The sequence below is a fragment of the Balaenoptera physalus genome (genome assembly GCF_965194825.1).
Source record: "Balaenoptera physalus genome assembly, chromosome: 17".
NCBI lineage: Eukaryota > Metazoa > Chordata > Mammalia > Artiodactyla > Balaenopteridae > Balaenoptera > Balaenoptera physalus.
In genome coordinates this window covers 75,818,482-75,843,531 of record NC_138895.1, presented here as the reverse complement: position 1 = coordinate 75,843,531, position 25,050 = coordinate 75,818,482, and the positions used below count along the sequence as shown (strand labels likewise).

The 25,050-nt window shown below is 39.5% G+C and overlaps 1 protein-coding gene across 3 annotated transcripts in view; it reads left to right on the top strand.

Annotated features, from left to right (window-relative positions):
- ADCY8 (adenylate cyclase 8) overlaps positions 1-25,050 on the top strand; it is a 228,962-nt gene that overhangs the window by 34,103 nt on the left and 169,809 nt on the right. For all 3 annotated transcript variants that reach the window (XM_082434066.1, XM_082434065.1, XM_082434064.1), the window contains exon 2: positions 14,480-14,629. In XM_082434066.1, coding sequence (XP_082290192.1) covers positions 14,480-14,629 — 150 coding nt within the window. The remainder of the gene's footprint in view (positions 1-14,479; positions 14,630-25,050) is intronic.

Below are 25,050 nucleotides of genomic sequence, written 5' to 3'. Positions count from 1 at the left end.
CTTTAAATTTTGAGCTACTGCCTGTTATACTTCTCATATTTTTTTAAAATTTAACTTCATCATTTTACCTCATCTATTTTTAAAGGGTTTAATCATTTATTTTTCCTTACCTCCAGTCCTTCCTATTTTTAGTCTTTAACATTTTTACTTTCTTCTTAATGTCAGAGTTTTTTTCAATCCATTTTTTAAAATTCTTATGCTCCTGTTCTCTTATTCTTTTCATTCCATTTTTCAAAATTCTCTCTTCTTGTTTTCTTCTGAAAAGACTGCCTTTTCCCCTCATTACTTTGTCATTTCTCAAGATATTATTCATTGAACCCAGGGTTTTTTTTTTTTAGTATTAATTATTTAATTTATTTATTTTGGCTGTGTTGGGTCTTGGTTTCTGTGCGAGGGCTTTCTCTAGTTGCGGCAATTGGGGGCCACTCTTCATGGCGGCGTGCGGGCCTCTCACTATCGCGGCCTCTCTTGTTGCGGAGCACAGGCTCCAGACGCGCAGGCTCAGTAATTGTGGCTCACGGGCCTAGTTGCTCCGCGGCATGTGGGATCTTCCCAGACCAGGGCTCGAACCCGTGTCCCCTGCATTGGCAGGCAGGCTCTCAACCACTGCGCCACCAGGGAAGCCCCGAACCCAGGGTTTTTTATGTAGGTTTTTCATCATTCAGTTTTACTTGTTATCATATGCCCTCTGAGTTCAGCATGCCTGCATCATTTTTTTTTCCTTAGATACGCACTTAAGTTTACTACTTTAATGCTCTGTTACTTTTTTAAACTTCATTACGTACTATCTATAATTTCTTTTTCTAACTCAGTACGTACTATTTATAAAGGGCAAGCAGGAAGCATGGCCACAGGCTGACTGACAGCTGTGGGAAGAGCCCACGGCCCTGGCAGAGGATGCTGGCGGTACCTTTGTTCCTCCAGTTGCCTCTACGGAGCCTACAGATCCTCCTAATCACTCCCACCCCAGTCTTAACCTGAGTCCCTGAAGAGGGAGTTTAACCTGGGTGATAACTCTTCCTCGTGCTGTATTACGAGACATCTTTCTCAAACACCACCCTCACCAGGTTGCTTACTGCTCAGACCCTCCAGAGTCACTCTTCGGACATAAAAGATAACAAAAGCAGTAATAACAATCATAACCATGACCGTAGTCAGTACATATTGAGCAATGATTGTCTTACAGGCCTTCTGCTAATCACTTTCGTCAATTACCCAACAGCATTTTTGGGAAGGTGTTCGTATTTTACAGGTGAGGAAATTTGAGGGCCAGAAAAATTAACTAACTGGGCCAAGTTCACGTAGCATATAAATGGCACCGTTGGGTTTAATGGCCCCCTGCCAGCGGCCTCTGCCAGGATCACCCTACTACCTTCTCTGTGGACTAAACTATGAACGTAAGCAGTCTTCGAAAATTTGCATAAAATACAAGGTGTTAATACTTCATGGTCCTCTGAGTTATTTCTCAACCTGGAGGAAGAAAATCTGTAATGCATCATTTATTCCAAAATAAAAAAATATATACTACACCAAAATATATATATATATTGGAAAAAAAGATGGCCTCATATTTAAATATATATCCAACATTTATTGGATACCTGTTATCTGCTAGGCACATTCATATATATATTGTATTTAGACATTATATAAATATAGAGATCTAGATATAGAGATATACATACATGTACTTCTATGAGGCAAAGCTTTATTCCCGTTGTTCCAATGGGAAAGTTGAGGTTCAAAAAGGCAAAAAGTGACTTGCTTTAAGGTCGTATGCCTAGTAAGTGGAGGAGCCAAGGAATGCAAACCCAGGTCTCTGGTTACCGAAGCTCCAGCACCAAGCAGGTGTGAAGGCCCTCGGTGGGTGTCTGCCCCACTCACTTTGTCAGGACCCCCAGTACCCGAACGCCTCCTGGGGGTTGTGGAGAGTATCACAACCTCCCTATATAATTCTAATTCTCCCCTGGGTTCATGCTCCCCTCCTTCTGCAGTCCCTCCCTCTGCTCCATGTGCCAGCCCTAAGGCCTAAGTCCAAACGCAGAGAGGCCTACACATGGGCACATTTCTGCAGTTGTAAGAATGCCTTGTGAAAACACACTGCAGCTTGCCAAGAGCACGGGCTTTGGTGTTAAAGAGCCTGGTGTCAATCAGCCCAGGTTGTTTAGCTTTGGGCAAGTTACTCTCAGGGTCTTGGTTTTACTATTTATAGACAGAGGTGCAGGGCCCTCCCAAAGCTCCTTTCCCTTTACCAGGCTCAAGAACTGAGCCATCCAGTGGCCACATCCTGTAGTCTGTCATGCATGTGCTGAATCCACATTTACTGCTTGAGTGAACTTTGATTGCGCTAGTACATCGGGGTACATCGCGGTACATCGGGGATGAGGTTGGAGAGCACAGTAGTTCTAAGTTCAGGCTCTGGCTCCCATGACCAGGGTTCAAACCGAGCTCTATCACTCGCTCCATTAGTTATCTTGAGCAAATGGTCAAACTTGGAGCTTCAGCCCCCTCCTCTAGACAATGCCCAACTTAGTAGTACCTACTTCATTGGGTTATTGTTAGGACTAAATGAATTAACACATGCCAGGCCCTTAGAATGAGTCCTGGCATATATTAAGTGCTCAATAAATGCTAGCTGTCTCCTAGAGGATGACACCAGACCCTCTCCAGTTGGATTCATTCACCTAGAGATACGAGTGCTTTACCTACATCTTTCATATATTTCATATACCCATTACGTGCTGGCAAAATATTCAACCTTCCTAATGCATTGTCCTGTGTTTATTTACTCAATATACCCTTGTCTCCTGCCTGGGTTCCATTTCCTCTGCATCAGAGGTCTCCAGGTCCTGGCCAGCTTCTGCTTGGATCCTGCAAAGTCACACTTCCTGTGTTCAAATCCTTGCCCTCCCACAGTGAGGGCTGTTTAACCTTAGACAAGTTACTTAACCTCTCTGAACCTCAGCTTCCTCGTATGGACATGATAATTTTTCCTGCCTCATTGAGATTATATGAGAACACCTAATGGAAATCACTTAGTAAGATGCCCTGCACTTAACATGAGCTTTAAAAAGTAAGTTATAATTGCTACTGTTTAGTCTCCCAATTTCAGTTTGAGCATCCTCCAAAATTTATGATGGGTCCTAAAGACAAATCAGTGTGCAAATCCTTAAGAAAATAGTTTTCAACATTTTATATAAATTAAGCTTGACGGTATTACCTTTCAAATTCCTGGTTTCCATTAAAATACTGGAAAATACCCAAATGCAAAGTGATCGTTATTGGATTGCAACAGTTCTTTTCTTTATTTTCTTACTAAATTTATAAAATAAAACTACCTTCAGGGACAGGTCCAACAGTCACTTTCCCAGAGCTAGTCTTTCCATACACACAATAGCACTTGAGTGGATGCTTCCAGAGACCCAGAAATAAATGGAAGGAGGGTCTTTCCCTGCTCTTAATAAAGCAGGGCTCTTCCAGCATTCAACAGCTTGGACTGCAGACTGTGGAGATGTTCCCTGTACAAAGCCAGCTGCAGAGAAAATATGCACATCCCTGTGGCATATACTTTGAGTGCAGAGGGGAGGGGAGGTCCCCAGGGAGCCAGTCCTCTCTCCCACCTCCAGTCTGGCCGGTTGGCAATGAACAGCAGAGGATCTTGCTGCAATGACAGAAATGCAAATCCTGTGTCAACTAGGGGAGCTGACTGTGCGAGCCTTTCCCGCTCTGAACTCCCTGGCTTTGAACAGCAGTGCCCACACTGTGGCCACCGTCCTGGGAAAGAAAGGGGCAGCCTGGCCCACATAGAGAACCTTCCATCTCCAGGGCTTGGAGGAAGAGATGGGGGAAGGTGAGGAGGGACTCATCCTGTCCTGGATGACTTTGTGGAGGTCTTCCCACTCAGAGTGACAACTCCCCTCTTCCCAGTCATCACAAAACTGCACCAAAGAGGTGGGTCTCTGGAATTCACTCATGTGACTGTCAAGTTAATTAGATTTGACAAGTGTTTGTTGAGTATTACAATGCCAGGCCCTGCGCTAAGAGATGAGATACAATGGACGTGGTGTCTGCCCTGTGCCAGCTCAGAATTTTGTAATGTTAGCGAACGCAAGTTCCTGTGCCCAGCGCACAGAGAGGCTAAACAATACCGAAACGTCCGAGTTTGGAGCAGAGAAAGGTTTACTGCAGGGCCATGCGAGGAGGCGGGTGGCTTCCACCCCAGAAAAACCCCAAACTCCCTGAAGGGTTTCAGCAAAGCATTTTTAAGGTAGGGAGGGGCAAGGTTGGTTGTTGCAGACTTCTTGGCGCAGGAATCCTTTGTCCACGTAGGTCAGGTCACAATGTTCCTGTAAAACTCCAACCAAACAAACGTTATTTTCTGTTCTGCAACTTTTTATCTCTATATGAATGGAAAAGTGTTACACTCTTAAAGGTCAGAGCCTTGAGAGTGGGCTGTCCTGTACATTTCAGGCTATAGGCAACATTCTTATCTCCAAGCAAAAGCAACAGAATACAAAGGTTAAAGTAAAAGAAACAGACCTAATATGGAGACAGCTTTGTTCTTCCCTATTACAGTAGGGCTGATGCACACATAAAAAGGAGGTCAAAAGGTAGTGTTAGGGCTTCCCTGGTGGCGCAGTGGTTGAGAATCTGCCTGCCAATGCAGGGGACACGGGTTCGAGCCCTGGTCTGGGAAGATCCCACATGCCGCGGAGCAACTGGGCCCGTGAGCCACAATTACTGAGCCTGCGCGTCTGGAGCCTGTGCTCCGCAACAAGAGAGGCCGCGATAGTGAGAGGCCCACGCACCGCGATGAAGAGTGGCCCCCGCTTGCCGCAACTAGAGGAAGCCCTCGCACAGAAACCAAGACCCAACACAGACAAATAAATAAATAAATAAATAATAATTAAAGGTGCTAATAATTAAAAAAAAAAAAAAAAAGCCAAACCCTTAGCTGTTTAAAAAAAAAAAAAAAAAAAAAAAGGTAGTGTTATCTGTGATCTTCAGACCATTTTCATGAAGGCGTGATTCCCTATGGCAGCCCATGGACCTAACTGCAGTAGATGACTCTGGGAGCTTTCTAAAAATAAAGATTCCCAGGCCTCATCCCTGGATATTTTTATTCAGTAGGTCTGAATAGGGCCCAGGGGAATCTGCATCTTTTTAACTCTCCCAGATGATTGGCGTGTGCAGTCAGAGTGATTAATTTTCTGGAGGTCACACTCAACTCCTCTCTTTCTTTTATCATCTACACAAAATTTATCAGTGAATCTTGTCTCTACCTTTGAACTATATTCAGGGTCTGACCGGATCTCACCAGCTGCACAGTTGCCACTCAGGTCCCAGCCCACAATCTCTTTTCAACCGTATTTTCCTAAAAACCTTCTAGCTTGTCTCCCTGACTCCATCCTGGCACCCCCTAGAGTCTGTTCTCTTCATAGCAGCCAGTGCATGACCCTTAAAACATGGAAGGTGGGTCATGCCTCCCAGTACTCAGGATTCTCCCATGCCTTAAAAGCCAATATTCTTATCATGTGCAAGACCATACACAGTCTGACTGCTTGTTACCTTTCAGGGCTCATCTCCTAAAAGTGCCTGCAACCTCCTGTATCCCTCTCTGCTCCAGCCATGGCGGACTTTGAGTGGGCTTCTGGCTTCTCCTGCCTCAGAGCCTTTGCGCTTTCTGTTCTCTCTGCCGGAATTGCTCTTCCCAAATATCCCATGACTCACTCCCTCACTTTTTTCAGGTCTTAACTCAAATATCTTCTTATCAGAGAGTCCTTCTCTGAACTCCCTATAAAGGAGCAGCCCCATCCCGACTGTATCACTTTCTATGCTCCTTATGCTGCTATATTTTTCTATCACACACACCGCCACCATGTATTAAATATTCCTTCATTTATTTGTTTATTGCCTGTCTCCCACCACTAGAATGAGAGCTGGACTTTATCTGCTTTGCACGTTGCCAGTTCATAAAACCATACCTGACACATAGAACTTGCTCCATAAATCATTTTGAACGGATAAATTATTTAGTAGTGAAGGGTTAGGAAGACTTCTTAATGGCAGTTTACAGATATGTAAGGGTAGAAGAATAAAGCATTGATCGACAAATGTTTCTTAAGCATCTCACATTCAGCATCTCAGCTCTGGGGCAGAGGTGGCTTACAGGTGGGGATTACAGGGGTCTAGAGAGAGTTGTAGGTTGGAGGGATTACATAATAATAGAACCAATCTGAGGCAGTCATAACAATGTCCCCCCACCCCTTTCATGGAACCACAGATCTGCAGCTGCTATAATGGAATAGCATCTCCTTCATAAAATTTACTTTAAAAAAGCAATAATCACAATTTAGGTATTTTTAGGTATTTATTTGATACTAAAATGCAGCAGTAAATATATTTGCGAAGTCAATTACTAAGGATCAAGTCCCTACATGAGTGGTTGTTTTTGGACTCTCTTCTCCTCCAACATCTCCACTTTGCCTCCCCTCAGCTTTTGTTCCCCTGGTTCCTGAGTCTTGAACACTCTGCTCTGCTTCTGAGACTCTCAGTCACCTCCTTTGGAATCTGCAGATGACCCTAGGAAGAAAGAGCTCCAGATGCTGGGCTCACCTGTTTGGGTGTAATTCTTCTCGATCTTGACTCCTTATGTTTTGTTTTTTTGTTGTTTTGTTTTGTTTTCTGCCTTGTTAGATCTTCACAAGTAACTTTGTCTGAATAACCTATTCCTCCTATTTCAAAACACGCACACGCACACTTATGCATGGACATATACGTGCAAATATATGTATATATTTCCTTTTATTTTAAGCATTAAGATCACACTGAAATTACAGATTAGTGTTTTAATACAGTTTTAAATATTACAGCCTACTTAATGTGTCATAAAGGTTTGCTCATGTCATTAAATATTTTTAATGCAATTTAATATTCCCTTGTATGTGCATGCCTCAATTCTTCAGCCATTTCCCCTGCTGTTAAAAATATGCAGTTTCTATTTATTTTTAAAAACTTTCATTAATAAAGCTGCAATGAACATCCCTTAACAGAAATTTCATATCCTGTATTTGATTGTTTCCTTCAGATAGATAACTAGAAGTTGGGTCACTGGGTCAAAAGAAATGAGTAAATTTTGCAACATGTTGCCAGTTTGTTTTCCAGAAATACTGTAGGAAAGTCCCTCCACATCAGCAATGTATCAGATTGATTTCAGTGTTTTAAAAAACACTACTGGGACTTACGTGGTGGTCCAGTGGTTAAGAATCTGCCTTCCAATGCAGGGAACGCGCGTTCGATCACTGGTCCGGGGACTAAGATCCCACATGCTACGGAGCAACTAAGCCTGTGCGCCACAACTACTGAGCTTGCGTGCTCTAAAGTCCACGCACCACAACTAGAGAGCCCAACTAGATAGCAGCCCGCGCACTGCAACTACTGAGCCTGTGCGCTCTAGAGCCCCTGCGCTACAACCAGAGACGCCCGTGCGCCACAACAAAGAGCCCACGCACTTTAACAAAGACCCAGCGCAGCCAAAAATATAAATAAATAAATAAATACCTAAAAAAAAAAAAACAAAACACTACTTACCTTTAATTTGAGCCTCAGCTCAAGCGTTTCTGCTTAAATTAGAGCAATATTCCCTTTTATTTTCTTTTCCCTTTTTGGTAGTCTCATTTCCCACATTTAAGTATTCCATGGGCATTTGTTTTGACATATACTATGAGGGGACTCTAAGCCATTTTTTCCAATAAATGACAAATCAGCCTATTACTGACAATTATTTTTTCCACTGAATCGTTGAGCTGTATGTATCATATACAAACTCGTTATGTTTTCTATTTTATTCCACTAATTCTTCAGTTGAGGTTTTCACTATTGCCACAGAGTTTTAATTATTGTCACATGATGGTATATATTATTTTCTGGCTGTGCAAGGACCCTCTGTAATCGCTTTTGTAAAAATTTCTTTAGTATTCTAATTCATGTATTCTTTCAGATACACTTTTAAGTCATCTTCCAAGTTCCAAAGGACAAGTTCACTTGGGATTTTGATTGTTAATCATGTTAAAGCCATAAAGCAATTTGGGTAGTATTTACATAGTTAATAGCTAGCATCCCTTTACCAGAAATGCTTCCCTCCTTTATCTTTTGTAAAGTCGTATGCTTTAGCTCCCACACATTTATTAGTGTTGTCAAGGATATTTTTGGTGTTTTACATTATTATTGCTATTTTAAGATCATTAGTCCATCATGTCTTGTAAATAATGATGGAAACATAGGAAAGCTATTAACCCATTCCTTTACTCATTCAGCAAATATCCAGCACTTATTAGGTGCTGAACAGTTAACAGGCACTGTGCTGAGCCCTCAGCCACTGTGCTAGGTACTAGGTGCCAATCAATGGCTAAAATAAATGTCATCCCTGCATTATTAGAAGTAATAATCCAATGTGACAGATAGGCACCAGACAGCCAAGTGTGCAAATAAATATATAATTACAAGTTGTGATAAGTGCACAGAGTGCCGGGATAAAGAATGGCAGGGAAATCCTACTTTGATAGTGACCAGGGAGTACCTCTCTGAGGAAACTAACAAAGCCAAGAACAGAAGGATGAGAGGAATCAGCAAGGCAAGAAGTGTGAGGAAGAATGTCCCAGGCAGAAGGAACAGCTTTTGCAATGGACCAGAGAGAGGAAAAACTTAGAGGAGGAATAGAAAGTAAACCCGATTGGTTGCAACAAAATGAGTAAAAGGAGAAATGGTATGAAATGAGTTTGAAGAAGATCAAGCAGGCTTTATTGTCACGGTGAGGCGTTTGCATTTTTCTCTTTTCTAACAGTACATTTATCAATCTATTTATTTAAAAATCTATGTATTAGAATAGGTACCACACTCGCATGTAAAAATGTGAATGGTAGAGATTATAAATTTAGGCTTCAGTTTCTGTCCCCAGAATTATCCAGTACCTTACGGAAAGAGTCTATGCATAGAAAAATGATAGCAAATATTAGTCCTTTATTTTTTTTCCCCACTTAATAGTATATATTGGAATGTTCTGTGTTAGTATGCAGAAAATTTCCATGTTTTTATCTACATACATATTCAGTTGTATGGTTTTATAATTTAACCAATCCTCTATTTATGGCCATTTAGATTCTTTCCAATTGTGTGCTTTTACAAAGAATGCTGTGATAGCCTTTGATCTTTGCACCTGGAGCTACACCAAAATGGAGTTACTGAGCTGATGAGTATGAATTGATGAATGTCAATTTTGATAGATATTGCCAAACTCATGGATTCACCAAATAGGTATAAGAGTGACTATTTCCCCCACAACCTAGCCAGAGTAATGTGTTATCAAATTGTTTATCTTTGACAATTTGACGGGTAAAAAATGGAGTCATGTGCTATCTCATATATTCACAAACAATGTATTATTTTAGTTTACTTGTTTTTGAACTTATTGTCATTAGAATCACACTTTTTTCAATATTGTTTTCTCTTATCTATTTTGATTCATACAATAATAGATTTATTGTCACCGCTGAGTAGTATTTAATTATTTTAATACATCCTAAAATATCCATTCTACTATTGGTGGACATTCAGATTATTTCCAGTTTCAAGCCCTTGTAGAAAACGCTGTTCTTAACATTCTTGGGCATGTCTCCTGGGCCATATTTGCAAAGATGGCTCTGGGTATGGAGGGGAAAGGTGCAGTTTAGCAATGTACAAATTAAACATTGTGCAGAGTCTAAGTAGCAATGTCAATTCACATTGCCAACAGCATCCTTGCTGATTTGATAACACCCTACTTTTTTTTTTTTTTTTTTTCTTTCTGGAACCAACCGGATAGATGTGGAAAGGGTGTGGATTTTAACTTAGAGTTCCTCGATTGTTGCACTTATTTTCATATTGATAGTCTCTTGTCTTGGAAGTACCTGCTTATTTTTCGCCCTGTATTCTATAGGATTTTTATTTTTTATAGATTTATACAAGTTCTTCATATGAGCTGAAAATTAATTTTTGCTAGTTATAAATGTTGCAAATATCTCTTCTTACAGTTTTTTCCATTTTATTTATGTTAACTTTCAATGAATAGAAATGATTTATTTTAATTTTGTCAAATGTATTAATCTACTTTTTGGTTTGTATTCTTTGTGTTTTATTTTAAAAATCTATCACAGTAGTAAAAGTATTCTCCTAGATTGTCTTCTAAAATTTCATATTTGTTCCTTTCATATTTAAGACTTTAATCCACCTACAATGTATTTCTATGTATTGGATTAGGCAGGGATTTACTTTTACTTTGGTTCCCAAGTGAATAGCAAACTGTTCTAACACCCTTTGTTCAAAAGTCCCTCTTTTCTCCTTATAACTACAAAGCACGATTATCAAGTCTGTGTGTTTATGTTTCTGGGCTCTCTATTCACATCCACTGGTCAATTTGTGTATCCCCATGTAAATACCATGAGGTCTTAATCACTGCAATGTTATAACAAGTCTGTTACCTGGTACTGCAAGTCTCCCATTTTGTTCTCCTTTAAGAATATCTTATGCATTCTTTTTTTTTTTAACCTCTTTATTGGAGTATAATTGCTTTACATTGTTGTGTTAGTTTCTGCTGTATAATAAAGTGAATCAGCTATACGTATACATATATCCCCATAAGAATATCTTATGTATTCTTGACTCTTTGATCTTCTATACAAATTTTAGAATCATCTTGAATTCCACTGGGGGTAAAAATACCTACCAAGTTTTGAAATCTTTTTATAGCAATTCTTTCATCTCACAGCATAACATGGTGTACAACCCTCCATCTGGGTCTTATTTGATTATTTAAAATTCAATTTCATTATTTTCTCTGTTAAGTTCATTTTCTATCTGTTTGTCATGGTTGCGTTAGAAATGCAATTAGCATTTTGTTTTGACTTTATATCCAACATCTTTGTTAAATTCTTATTAATCCTAGTAATTTTTCTGTAGAGACTTTCAGATATTCCACATAGATAATTATCTGCAAAAATGAAAGTGTATTTCTTCCTTTCCAAGTTTTATCACCTTTATTTTGTTTCTGTTTTTGTCTTACTGAGATAGCTGGAATTTGAGAATGATGTTGAATACATTTGGAGATAACTGTTATCCTGGCCTTTAAGCAAATGTTTTTAACCTTTTATCATTGAGTAAGTTGTTCATTTTAGGTGTTCTTGTCTCTGTTTCTGTAGATATTCTGCATAGTGATTAAGAAAGTTTACTTCTAATCTCCACATTTTTTTAAATGAAAGAATATTGAATTTCATCAATGCTGTTTCATCTCAGTGGGATGATTATATGTTTTCTTTAAAGCTGTAAATGTGGTGAATTGCATTAGTTGATTGGACAATGTTAAACTATCCTCAAATTCCTGGGATAAATTTAATGTAGTCAAACTGAATTATTTTTTCTATGTATTGATGGATTTGATTTAGTAATATTATGTGTAGGAATTTTCCTTCATGTTCATGAGTGAGATTTATCTGTTAATTACCTTTATGCACCAACTTTATTGGTTATGGTAGCAGGATGCTGCTAGCCTTATAACCTGAGTTGGAGAATATTCTCTATTTTCCTACTCTCTGGATGAGATTATGAAATATTTAAGTTATTTCTTCAACATGTGTTTGTAGAATGCTTTGATGAAGCCATCTGGGCCTGTTGCTTTCCTTGTGGAAAGATATTTAATTATGACTGCATTTATTTAATTTTTCTCTTGTCTTCTTGAGTTAGTTTTGATAAAGATATATTTTAAGAAATATATAATTCCATTTATGATTTTCATCAGCATTAAACTTCATAATATATTTTATTATCTATTAATTTCTGCCATATATTTAAATTCTCATTTTCTATTCTTAATATTGCTTGTTTGAACCTTTTCTCTTTTTTCTTTATTAAGCTTCTAAGAAGTGCTACTGTTTTATTAGTCCTTTCAGAAAAAAAGACTTTTGACTTTACTGAACCTCTGTATTTTATATTTGGTTTTTATTTCATTAATTTCAGCTCCTTTCTTATTTTTTTCCTTTTACATACTGTGGATTTATCTGTTTTTTGTTTTTTGCTAAACCTTTAAGTTGAATGGCTGGCACATTCATTTTCAGCCTTTCTTCTTTCTTTTTCTTTTTTTTTTAAATTTTTATTAGAGTATAGTTGATTTACAATGTTTTGTTGGTTTCAGGTGTACAGCAAAATGAATCAGTTATATATATACTCTTCTTTTTCTAATGAAGCATTTATTATTATGTATTCCTTGGTGAGGACTCCTAAGTTTTTTTCAGTAGTATTTTCATTATTCTTTAGCTATACATATTTTCCATTATGATATATTTTTAGATCCATGAGTTATTTAGAAATATTTTTAATTTCTAAACATATGGTATTCTTTTAGTTATCTTTTAAATTGCTTTGTAACTTGATATTATTGTAGTCATTGACTGTGGTTACATGATACTAGTTCTTTGAAATTTGCTGAGGCTAACGTCAGGTCTTATCATAAAATCATATTTTACAAATATTCAATATGTGCCTAAAAAAGAATTTGTACTATTTAACTTGCATACTATGTTCCATTTCAAGGTTGCTAATTGTATGAGCTGTTCAAGTTGTTTCTATCTTTGTTGATTTTTTAAAAATCTTTATCTATTAACTGCTGAAAATTGTGTTAAAATAGACCATTATAATGGTAGATTTGTAAATAATTCCATAGATTTATATCTTACTTTGTATTGGGTGTTTTGAGGCTATATTGTTAAATGTGTCCAAGTTCATACTTTTTATATCTTCCTGATGAATTAAACCTTTTCTACTTACATAGTGACCCTATTTATCTCTAATGATTTTCCTTAAATTCTCTTTAATATGTATTTACACAGCAAAACCAGCTTTATTTTGTTTTGATTTGCAAACTTTTTATATCATTATATTTTAGCAATGCATTTCTTTTATCTAACTGAAAATCATTATCATAACTGGAGAGTATGTCCCTTATATATAACATTTTACTCTGACTGCTTTTCATATTGTCTTTGGTTTGTTGATATAGCTTCAAGCTTATTGACTCTTTTTTCTGTCATCTAAATTCTGCTGTTAATATCATTCAGTAAAATTTTAATTTCAGGTATTGTGTTTTTCAGTTCTAGAATTTCCATTTTGTGTGTGTGGTTTCTATTTCTCTGCTGATATTTCCTATCTTTGCATTAATTACTAGCATATTTACCCTTATATCATTGAGCAAAGTTGTAAGAGCTACTGTGATTTTTGTTTGCTACTTCCAACACCCAGGTCAGATCAGAACAGGTCTATGCCAATTATCTTTTCCCTTGAGAAGGGGTCACATTTTTATGTATATGCCCATGTCACATAATTTCGTGTTATGTTCAGGACATTGTGGATGTTACGTGGTTAAGACTCTGGATTGTCTTACATTCTTCTGGAAATTGTGATTTTTGTTTTGTTGTGTTGTGTTTTAGAAAGTGGTTAACTTGGTTGGTATCAAATGACAATCTTTGTCTTTTGAAATGCAGTTCAAATCTCAGTTCAATTCTTTTATCATCAACTCAATCATTTGCTGTTTGCCCTGTGCATATGGGGTTCAGGGAAGAGTTTATATAGGAATTTAAGGTTCCCCCTCACTGGTTCTCTTCTTTGGTGGCTTTTCCTCTCACTTTTCAGCAGCCATAGTTGTTTTGAACTCTCTTCTTTGCTTCTTCAGGCCACTTGGGTTTTCTATTGGAGTTTTCCTCCCCTACACTATACTGAGTGTTACCTGCCTGCAAGCTAAAGCCATAAAAATCAAGAAATCCACACCATGCTGTTTCTTTCTTCTAAGTGTTGACTCCCTTCCAGAATCTGCCTGCTTTTCTTCACTAGAGAGAAGTTTGGAAGGGGGAAAATGTGAAAGTACAAAGTTTAATTTAAGAGTCCAGCCAGGAGATTTTGGCGCCTAGGAGATGGGTAATGCCAATGGAGATGGAAAGCAGTAGACAAATATGACATCTTCTCTTGAGTTAGGAACATCAGGACTTAGATGCTACTCAAGAAAAACTGGGTACCAAAGTCAAAATACAGTAGTACCGTTCAACTAACACCTTTCCTGTTTTTTATTCATGTCTCTCTCTTCTTCTCACCTGGTTCCCCAACCCCTTAAGAAGAGGAAGAGAGAAGAAGCTGCTCTTTTTTACTTGAGGTTTCCAATCCGAGTTCAAATTCAAACTTGGGGAGAAAGAAGCTTTAAATTGGATCGAGTGGTTGAGGGAGGTCTGAGGAGATGAGTTGACCCCAAGACCTGAATGAAGGTTCTACTAACCTGCTACTAAACATTTGGATTACTACCTTAAGATTTACATTGGAAATTTTTATTTATTTACTTTTTCTCTTTGCCTGCCAACAGCTCTTGTTTTAACCACCTGACCGGGCTATGTCTGTATTTCTGTTTTAGGTTGTGGCCCAGGCAGTGTTATTCATGTGCATGAACACGGCTGGAATCTTTATCAGTTACCTGTCAGACCGGGCCCAGCGCCAAGCCTTCCTGGAGACGCGGAGGTGTGTGGAAGCCAGGCTGCGCCTAGAGACGGAAAACCAAAGACAGGTACCAACTGGAAGGGCCATATGCCCTGGTTGTCACCTAGCCAGTCTCTGAATTACCTGGAGCTTTTCCCTCCCCAAACACATCCTGACTTGCAAGTGTTCTTTCGGAGTTTCTGTCATGGGATTCCAGAGTCTCAAATATTGGGCTGGCCAAAAAGTTCGCTCGGGTTTTTCCATACGCTCTTATGGAAATAGTTATGTTACACTCACGGGTCCAAGTGAGTTAGTCTGATTCGCCACACTCAATTAATTGTTCCCCACAAGAAATAAAATGATTCTAGACATAAAGCGATTTTCTGACACTTTTCACTGACATCTGTGTTTGTGGACAAGGCCATGGTTTCTGAAAACCATAAGCATGCTCATCTTTGACTCTCCTTTTTTTCAAACTATTAATTGCTATTTCAAATAAATTTTTTACTACATAGCAATTCAAATTATAGGAAGCTCAGAGGAAAATCTTTTACATGTGTAGTTCCTAATACCTCATCCTGATGTTCAGAAGACATCATTGAACACAGTAAATTTTTTGGAACATGATACCAATCCCAGGATAGGGGATGCAGAAAGGAAAGCAAGTTGGTTCAAGGTGGAGACCATGAGTTTTAGTTGGAGGAGGTTAAGATAAAGGAGTTTCTTGGACATCCTGATTCGGTGGTTGTTATAAGGTTTTAAAAAATAGCTTTGGCATCAAATGATATGCTTCCCCAAAATAAAATTAGCTTTCAAAAAAATAAAGATTTGCTGCTATTAAAATTATTCATATATTAAAAATTAATGCATATATTTGCCTCTGAAAGTAATGTTCAAGTAGGAATAACAAGAATGTGTTAAAATTGGTTATAGAATGAGCATATTTTACGTTCAACATGTTTATATGCTCCTGGGAATCCTATGCTCAATAGATTTATTAGTTCTACCACACCAGGCTCTTTTTTAAAGTTATGTCTATGGACACACGCTTGTTATTTTAAGCTTTATGCCATAATGGTTTGAGAAATTATAAAGAAAGTAGCTTCAAAAAATGCAACATTTTTTTCATTTTAACCTGATCAAATCATCAGTAAAACATGGATCTTTAAAGTGAGCAAAGCCAGGTCTGTGTGATAATGAAGGAGGTGAACAGGTAGGGTGCAACCTGACAAAACTCAGCTCCCACTGCCATATGTTATTGCCAGGGGCACAGAGGAAACTACTGAAGTTCCAGAACCTACATGGATTTCATAGGATTCAGAATTAGGACGTTTCTAAGTTGAAGCCGTTTCAATTATGGAACCTCCTAATAGATTTATTGTAGTTGCCCTGAACATCACTATAAAATAATTTAGAAAAATAACTTTAAGAAAGAAATCACCTTGTACAATAAACATCTCCCAGTATCTCCCAGGATATATATACATATACATTGTGTTCTTCTGCAAAACAGAGCAATTGCCAGACTGGCACGTCACTCTTTCCATGGGATCTATGCCAATTCAGACAGTGCTGCTGTATTAATAATTCATCAGCTGTTCTTGACGCTCTGTCACAACCAGAACTGCAGTTGTGGATAAGTTGTCTGGGAAGCTCAGTCTTTTATTTAATGTATCTGAGATATTGGAGACACTGAAAATGATGACCTTATCATACTCATAAGGCTTTTCTTCTTTTCCCATTCTTCAAGTTCAGTGTCTTAGAGTCACTATGATGTAGTACTCTAACACGGTGAAGGGAGCTTCCTCCGTCCTCGCTAATCTTTATTTTTTTTTAAGTTGATGGAAGGAAGAAGAAAATAATACGCAGAGGTGAGAACAAGCGACAACTCGAATGTGGTGAAAAGTTCGCTAGAATTCATGCCGCAGCCATATTACCTCCTAGTTGGCCACCTAAACCACTTAACTCTCAGTCCTAGGTTCCTCATCCATACTTGGGACAATATCTTTTATTTCAGCATTGTGTTTGCCTCAAATAAGGTGACATACATAAAGCAATACAAAACTATAAGTCAGCCTCATTTTTTTATAGATGACATACAAGAAGACGCTCTTTTGGTGGAAGGTTCTTTGCTCTGAGGATTAAGTAAAATATGCTGTTGGTTTGTTGTAGTCCTGTGTGTACAATTCTGATAAAGTATTTGTGGTATATTGGCCACCCTCTTTCCCTCTCGTGCTAGTATCTAAGCTAGCTGGCTCTGTATCATTCAGTGCTAAAGTTACTTTCCATTGATACTGATCTCTGATTCAGGTTTCCATTATCCCTGAGAACTTCCTCAGGGGTAGATGGGCAGAGAAGGCACAGGCTTTCAAATGAGACTGCCCAGGATTTGAAATCTTTCCTTAGTTGCTTACTATCCTAGTGAACTTGAGCAAGCTCTGAGTCTTAGCTCTTCCATCTGTAGCATGGGGATAATAATATCCTTCCTGAAGAGGCTCCTTAATGGTTAGAAATATTGTGTGCAGAGCCCTTGCAGCTCAGTGAAGAGTTTTTACTAGCATGATGGTGTGCAATGATTTATATGAATCAGCCAGCATAGCTCAATCCCAAGAGGACTCATTTGAGAACATGTTATGGATTGGCTTGTCTCAGGTGAAACCCCGGTTGAAAGTTACTCATACAGAAGGAAAGCAGGATGGTGGTTCTCCTCAGGTATACAGTGATCAGAACTCAGCATTAGGCTCTGGATATTTTAAATGTCATTCACAAATCCAACCCCATTTACATCTTCAGAGCTAATTATACTACTGCAACTGTTAGAAATTCTATGTCATGTGATGGAAAACATTGCAAGTGCCTAAGTGACAGCAGGTCCTTTTTCCTTAGGAAATTATCTCAAGGGTGACTAAACTGCATTTTATTTCTGCACTTGCATACAGAACCAAGAGGTCTTATTCTACAGAAATGTTCAAGTTTTGTAGGATTTTTTTTCAAGAACTGGCTTTCTCCTGTGGTAGAATACAAAGGAAATATTTAAATGACTTAATATGTTCATCAATGAATTAATTCATTTATCGAGGATCTATTATGTGCCATGAGCTTTGCTGGACCCTGGGACTATTACGGTGACTAGCAATCAATTCCTGGTCTTACATAGTTTATGGACAGAGATGGACAACTACATAGACACCTATATGGTGTTTGGGTTCTACCTAAACTGAAGGTTGATAGAAGGTTAGCTAAAAGAAATGACGCCTGAGTTGACTTGTGAATAGGATTTAAAACTCAATAGAGAAGCAGTAAAGAGTATGGCATGAAGGTCTCAAACAACACATATAAACATCTTGAAGGAAGAGAGAACACTGTCAGGGCACTTATAAGCACTCGCATGATGATTCATTTATTTATTCATCCACCCATTCATGGTGGAATTACAGAGACAAGTAACTCAGTCTCTCCTCCGGATTGGATGAATAGAATTTTAATGATCGGAAGAGAAGGAAGAAAGAATTAGCAAAGGTACTGATGACAAGATATATATGATCTGATGAAGACTGGCAACATTGGGAAGCAGGTTTCCTCTGATACTTCACAGCAAAGCTGTGTACTTTCTTGAGTACGCTGCACTTTTCCACTCAGGGAAAATATCTACTTACTGCGTGTTAACCTGTGCAGTAGGCATTGTTCAATGTGCTCTGTATGTCAAAATGAGCAAAATCTATTACAGATCTCTCGTACAGCATGCCACACTGGATCTGAATCACTGCATGCCTGTTTGTTAGGATGAACTGTCCCTTAAGAGTGACCTATGGCAGCAGTTTCTGAAAACCAGTGAGGAATAAATGGTTCTGAAATGACTGAGGTTGTCAATATTTAATAATAATGTTTAATAATGGTTACTAATCATTTTTCCAAAGAAAAATTGCCAAGCAATAGCTGAAGGATAAGTGGTACATGAGCCATGCTTCCTCTTGCTTGGTGGGTCCCACACCATGATGAGATACTTGAAGTCCTAAGAATCAGCCTTTTTCCTTGGATAACTTGAAGTTGCAGGCATTGTTCTTAAGGTCGAGAGCAAGCAGACAGGAGGAACCAGCAAATGCTAAAACTCTTTGCTCAAGGTCTCTTCTAAACTAGGTTTTTAACAAAGTTCCTTGAAGGTGACTCTCCACTTTACCATAACCCTGTTCCCTCCCATAGCACCTGGCACAATACCAGGAAGAAACTACTGAATGGGCCCAAATGTTGACATTTTTAATTTAGATGATCGGTTTCAAGAAGTTGAGCACATATTGGCTCTTTTTTTCTGGGAGGCAAGGACTTGGTCTTTTTCTCTTTTTTTTTAACAATTTTGTCATCACTTGTAACTAGCACAGAGCATACTAAGCGTCCCTTACCTGTCTGGTCTCTTGGTCTCCATCCCCAAAGCCTGGTCTGGTTCAGAACCAGTACACCGTAGGTGTCAAAAGCAAAATCTCCAATGTCTGGAAGATCTGGATTCCATTCCTACTTCCTGTGCTTCCTGGCTGTAGGGACTTAGGCAAACTACTCTCCTCTAAAGACCTTGATTTTGTGGGCGTAAGATGATCATAATGATCCTACCTTCCTCCAAGGTTGTGGTGAGATTAAGGATGAACAGTTCTCAGCCCAAGGCAGAGGATGCCCTCAAGGCATATTAGAGAGGATGCTGTGATGACGATGACATTGATGTCACTCTTCTCTGCAGGGAAACCCTTCAGCGATAACATTCCCTCCAAGATAAAATTCACACCCCCATGCATGACCCAACAGGTCCTCCAGGATCTACCCGTTTTACTCTCTCCTCACATCCCTTTCCGCCTCCTTGCCACACACACGAAACCAAATGACCGTCAGCTCCCTGAACTGCTATTTCCCTATTCTGTGTCGTGTGGTTCTTTCAGCCTAGAAAGCCACCTCCCTCTCGTTACTTTCAGAGTAATGTCTGTAGCCTGGATATACCGTTCCAGCATCCCTTCCTCAGTGAGGCTTGCTTGTTGAGTTGAAATGTTTTTCTTATACTTCCAACATGCCTTAAAGTTAACTGTATCATAGAACCTGTCATACTTTATAATGTTTACTAGTCTGCATTTCTCTTTTTCCATGGCCAATAAGGACTACTTAAAGGCAGCTATTCTACATGATTCATCTGATTCTCTGGTATCTATCCAGCACAATGGCTGAAATATAAGATCTTCTGATTAACATTTATTTAACTGAGTTATGTTGAATTCAAATTTTGGCTCCTTTCACTTCCACCTAAACCAGGGTCATGTTGTAATAATTCTTCTGTATAAAGGTAAAGAGACTTGGGACTTCTCTGGTGGTCCAGTGTTAAGACTCCACGCTTCCACTGCAGGGGGTTCCGGTTTGATCCCTGGTCAGGGAACTAAGATCCCACATGCCACGTGGCATGGCCAAAAAAAAAAAAAATAGTAAAGAGACTTGTGCCCACCGTGATCCCCATTAAAAATTTGGAGGAGGACTCTCTCTCTGTCATTCAGGAGAGCCTGGGACAGGCTGAGAACGTGTCTTTTTTTTTTTTTTTTAAACATCTTTATTGGAGTATAATTGCTTTACAATGGTGTGTTTGTTAGTTTCTGCTTTATAACAAAGTGAATCAGTTATACATATACATATGTCCCCATATCTCTTCCCTCTTGCATCTCCCTCCCTCCCACCCTCCCCATCCCACCCCTCTAGGTGGTCACAAAGCACGAGCTGATCTCTCTGTGCTATGCGGCTGCTTCCCACTATTTGTAGTGAGGTGGATGGAGTTAGAGTCTGTCATACAGAGTGAAGTAAGTCAGAAAGAGAAAAACAAATACAGTATGCTAACACATATATATGGAATCTAAGGAAAAAAAAAAAAGGTCATGAAAACCTAGTGGTAAGACGGGAATAAAGACACAGACCTACTAGAGAATGGACTTGAGGATATGGGGAGGGGGAAGGGTAAGCTGTGACAAAGTGAGAGAGTGGCATGGACATATATACACTACCAAACGTAAAATAGAGAACGTGTCTTATACAGACCTGTGAAAGGAATTTTCCATCTGGAAGCTACGTCTTACAACATCTCTCCTTGGGGAGTTAGATTCTAATTATTGTAGTTTTTGTAATTCCACCTCTCTGCAAATGATCCAGATGGCCCATATTTGTTTTAAATATTAAAATGAATTAATAGTTTTTCTTTCAGCTTTGAGAATTGCCAAAACCTACTTATGGTAATCATGGCATTTTGAGGTATCTCCGAAGCTCTTAGGGCCCTGGAGTAAAGTTTCTGATGATGCCATATGTTGCAACAGCAGGAAGATTATTATTAAATGCACCAGATGTTTTCGCTGTATTAAAGCAATTTTGTTTAACTTAAACATCTTTGTCAGACAATATTGGTGTAAGCTAATGGTTTGGACAATAGATTGGGTGAGAAAGTTGGGTTTATTACAGAGTTTTGAGTTGGTTGTTTGGATGCATGTTGGTGCCCAATAGCATCTAGGGAAGTGTTTTTTCAAGCTGTAGATAACTGTTACCTAGTAAGGCAGAGCCTTGACATTCATTCATTCAAGGAAGAATCAAAGTTGACCTGGAATTTGCAGAACCTCAGAATATTTGTTTTTTCTGCTCCAGTTAGATAGGTCTTTTCATTATGCGCCAGAAAAACCTTTTTGTGCTGTTCTCCTTCTCTTACATTTAAGACCACCCATGTGCCATGAACAAGACCATCATGTTCATCCTTATCTGTTATTAATATATTTCATATTAACTATTCTCTAGTTTATAGTGGAACATTCTCAGTTTCCTGAATATTCTTCTTATCTTATTACACTCGTGCCTTTGCTTATGCTTTTCCCCCTACCTGGTATAAAATTCCTTTCACCCCTAAACCTTATCCACTCTTCAAAACTCAGCTCAAAGTTCACCTCCTCCACCAAGACCCTCTCTCTTCCACCTAGCTGTGACCTCCTTGAGTGTTTCATTTGTCTATTTCTTTGGGGAATTAATCTCCTTCTACATTCTGCTATGCTCTTGCTGTATTTTTCCTTCTACACTATAAACTCTTCGAGGATTGGATACATGTTTCATTTGTGCTCTTCACAATAACTGTGGATCCAAGAGGGGGAAAACTCAAGCTAGGAAGAAAAGCAGAGACAATCAACATTTAATGAGTGCTAAAATTGTGTTTGCTAAATGTCCGTTCACTCAAAAATAGATGTGAATAAATAGATTTGGGAAACACTCCCCTCCGATGATGTGATTTTTGGGTCCTTGTCCTTCAAACCAGGCGTCTGATCTTTCCTTGACAATTAACAACGTTAACTTCCTCCATCTACCCGTCCAACTTCACTTTTCTCTTACTCCTTCACATAAATGACTTCAGCCTAGGTAGAGTTCTGCCTAAGCAAAATTTTAAAAGCTCTATTTTACCTGGAGGCATCTTCTTGATCATCTTACTCCTTGAAAGCTTCTCTGCCTCTGTGCTCCATTTCTTTCGTAGTTTCATTTCTTTTCTTTCAGGTGTGTTGGGGAGAAAAAGTAAAGTGTTATTCCAATCCCCATCCTCACGCAATATATAATACTCCACAACTGTACTGTCCAATAGAATTTCCTGTGATGATTGGAAATATTCTGTATCTTTGTTATCCAAATACCACTAACCCCCTATAACTATTTGGCAGCACATGAAATATAATTAGTGTGACTGAGGAATTGATTTTTTATTTTAATTCTTTTAAATTTAAAGAACCATTAACTAGCCATTTTATCTCTTGTTTCTCTTTTGGGGATTTATCATGACTTCAACCATCACTTCTGGATGGTTCCATGTCAGTATCTCTAACACCATGTTCTTTTCTGAGCTCCAGATGCCCATCATCAACATCCTGCCGGACAGCTTCAGCTGCATCTCCCACAGGTACCACTGGCTCAGCCTGTCCTTGATTCTCTCATCCCCCCAAAATGGATTTTCTTTCTCATAGCACTTCCTAGTACCTGATTCATCCACATCAACTATGGTACCAATTCCTGTTGATGCCATAATCCCATGTATTTACTAACTGTCCCTATATTTCTTTTTCTAACACTATTTAAGTCCTCCCACAGAATAGCTTCCTAACTGGCGCTAACCAGTTTCTAACTAGTGTGAACTGGTCTAACCACCTGGAGTCGCTCCACCCTAAAATTATTCTGGAAAAAGCAGCTGTGTTTCGCTTCTTCCCATTTTCTTTATGATCTGTGAAATGGGAGACTCTACAAATACATGAGACCTCATGGGAATGTATGAAGCATGAGCTACTGTTTTCTCTGCATCTCTACGTGTCCCTCTCCATCTCACAGAGGGTAAGAGTCCCGCGTAATGTATTCGTGTCCAAGCCTCAGGTGGGGTAAGAATGCGGGTCCTCCTCTCTCTGCCGGAAGCCTGCCCGTGCAGGCTGCTTTCCTCCCCGTAGGGAACCCACTGATTCAGTGAGCCCCAGTACAAAAAGAAGGCCTAGGACCCCCAGTGTTCACTCAGTTTGCAGCCGCGGTCCCCATCTTTTTTGCTAGCAATAAAGTGTCTTGATTCCTATCTGCCTCTTGTATCTGTTTCTCAGCAGGCTCATTTGAGAGGTGAGGGATGAAACAAACTCACATCTCAAAACCCCAACACAGAGCGTAATGCCTGTCAGGATCATCTTCTTGTGCCCAATTTTGATTCGAGAAGATTCCACACTAAAGCCCCCCGCGGATGGCTACTGCCTGTAGACTCTAAACCAGTCTCATTTGCGCTGTATTACGGCCCATCCACTCCCTGGCTCCTGCGCGACTTTTCAGTCATGTCACTTGCTACCACTGTCCTTGTACTGTTACCCGCCATCCAAACCAGTAAACACGCCCCACGCTTCTGTGCCTTTGATTTCCTGCCCTCCAGGTCCAGGCTGTATCCTTCTCTGCCTTTCTCTGTGCCTCAGCAGGCTAACCTTTGTGGGTGCATCAACAGGCTCGCTACCTCTAACTGCTGGTCGGGTTTGGACAATGAGAGGCACTGGCTGGAGACTCGAGGATGGGAAGGCAAAGAGGCCATTGGATTTTTCTCCCCACTGTCTGCCCGGCTGGATGGTGGACTAACAGTGGTTCCATTTCTCTACCAAAGGCCGCGGTTTCTATCAGGCAGCCATTTCCTAAGGCTACAGGATTTTCCAGGCTCCAGGAGTGTTTGTAGCTCCACTCTTCCTAGTTTTGGGGTGCTTGAGCACCCATTGTTGGGTTCCTTAACTCTTTTTTTTTTTTTTTTAATATTTATTTATTTATTTATTTATTTTTGGCTGCATTAGGTCTTTGTTGCTGCGCGCGGGCTTTCTCTAGTTGCGGCAAGTTGGGGCTACTCTTTGTTGCAGTGCACGGGCTTCTCATTGCGGTGGCTTCTGTTGTTGCAGAGCATGGGCTCTAGGTGTGCGGGCTTCAGTAGTTGTGGCACAAGGGCTCAGTAGTTGTGGCTCACGAACTTTGTTGCTCCGTGGCATGTGGGATCTTCCCTGACCAGGGCTCGAACCTTGTCCCCTGCATTGGCAGGCGGATTCTCAACCACTGCGCCACCAGGGAAGTCCCTTCCTTAACTCTTTATTAAACTCTTTCATTACGCGTTTTGCGGTACCAATTGCATCCCTCCACGATTACCTGCTCCTACTATCCCCTTTGCATGAGATGCCCATCTCCCTCCATCTGTATTTGTGAGACAGTTTAGCAGAGCAGAAAGACAAGGAATCAGAAGAACTGTGCTCTGTCCGATATCGTAGCCACCAGCCACGTGTGGATATTGAGCACCTGAAATGTGCCTAGTCTAAATTGAGATGTGCTGTGAGTGTAAAATACACACCAGATTTTGAAGACAATACCAAGAAAAAAAAAAAGGAATGCAAATTATCTCATTGATAACTTTCTACATGTTGGTTACATGCTGATTACACATGGAAATGATATACTTGGGGTATACAAGATTAAATAGAATATACCATTGACATGAATTTCAGCTGTTTCTTTTTCCTTTTTTATGTGCGCACTAAGAATTTTTTAATTCCATAGGCGGCTCATATTCTATTTCTACTGGACAGTGCCAGCTTAGATGCTCAGCCCATGTCAATTTCCAACTTGCTCTTGTGACTTGGAACAACTTGTCGAATCACTTTGTGCATGTTTCCTCATCTCTCAATTAGAAATGATAATGCATACCCTAACCCACGGGGGCATTCTGAGAGACAAATAACTTATGTTATTTGCCTGAAAAAGTGTTATTTCAACTATAAAGGACTCCACAAATGTTAGGGCTATTTCTGTGAAAATCTCGCCAACACCCCAAACCGATGCTGAGATGTCTTCCCTTTAGAAAGCCTCCTCTGCAGTTTCCAGTCATGAGCTACTTCTTTTTCCTTGGCACTTAGATATTTTTACTTAACACGGGTTCTTGTCACACTGCCTAGTGTTACAGTTAGCACCGTGATCCCCTCTGTCAGT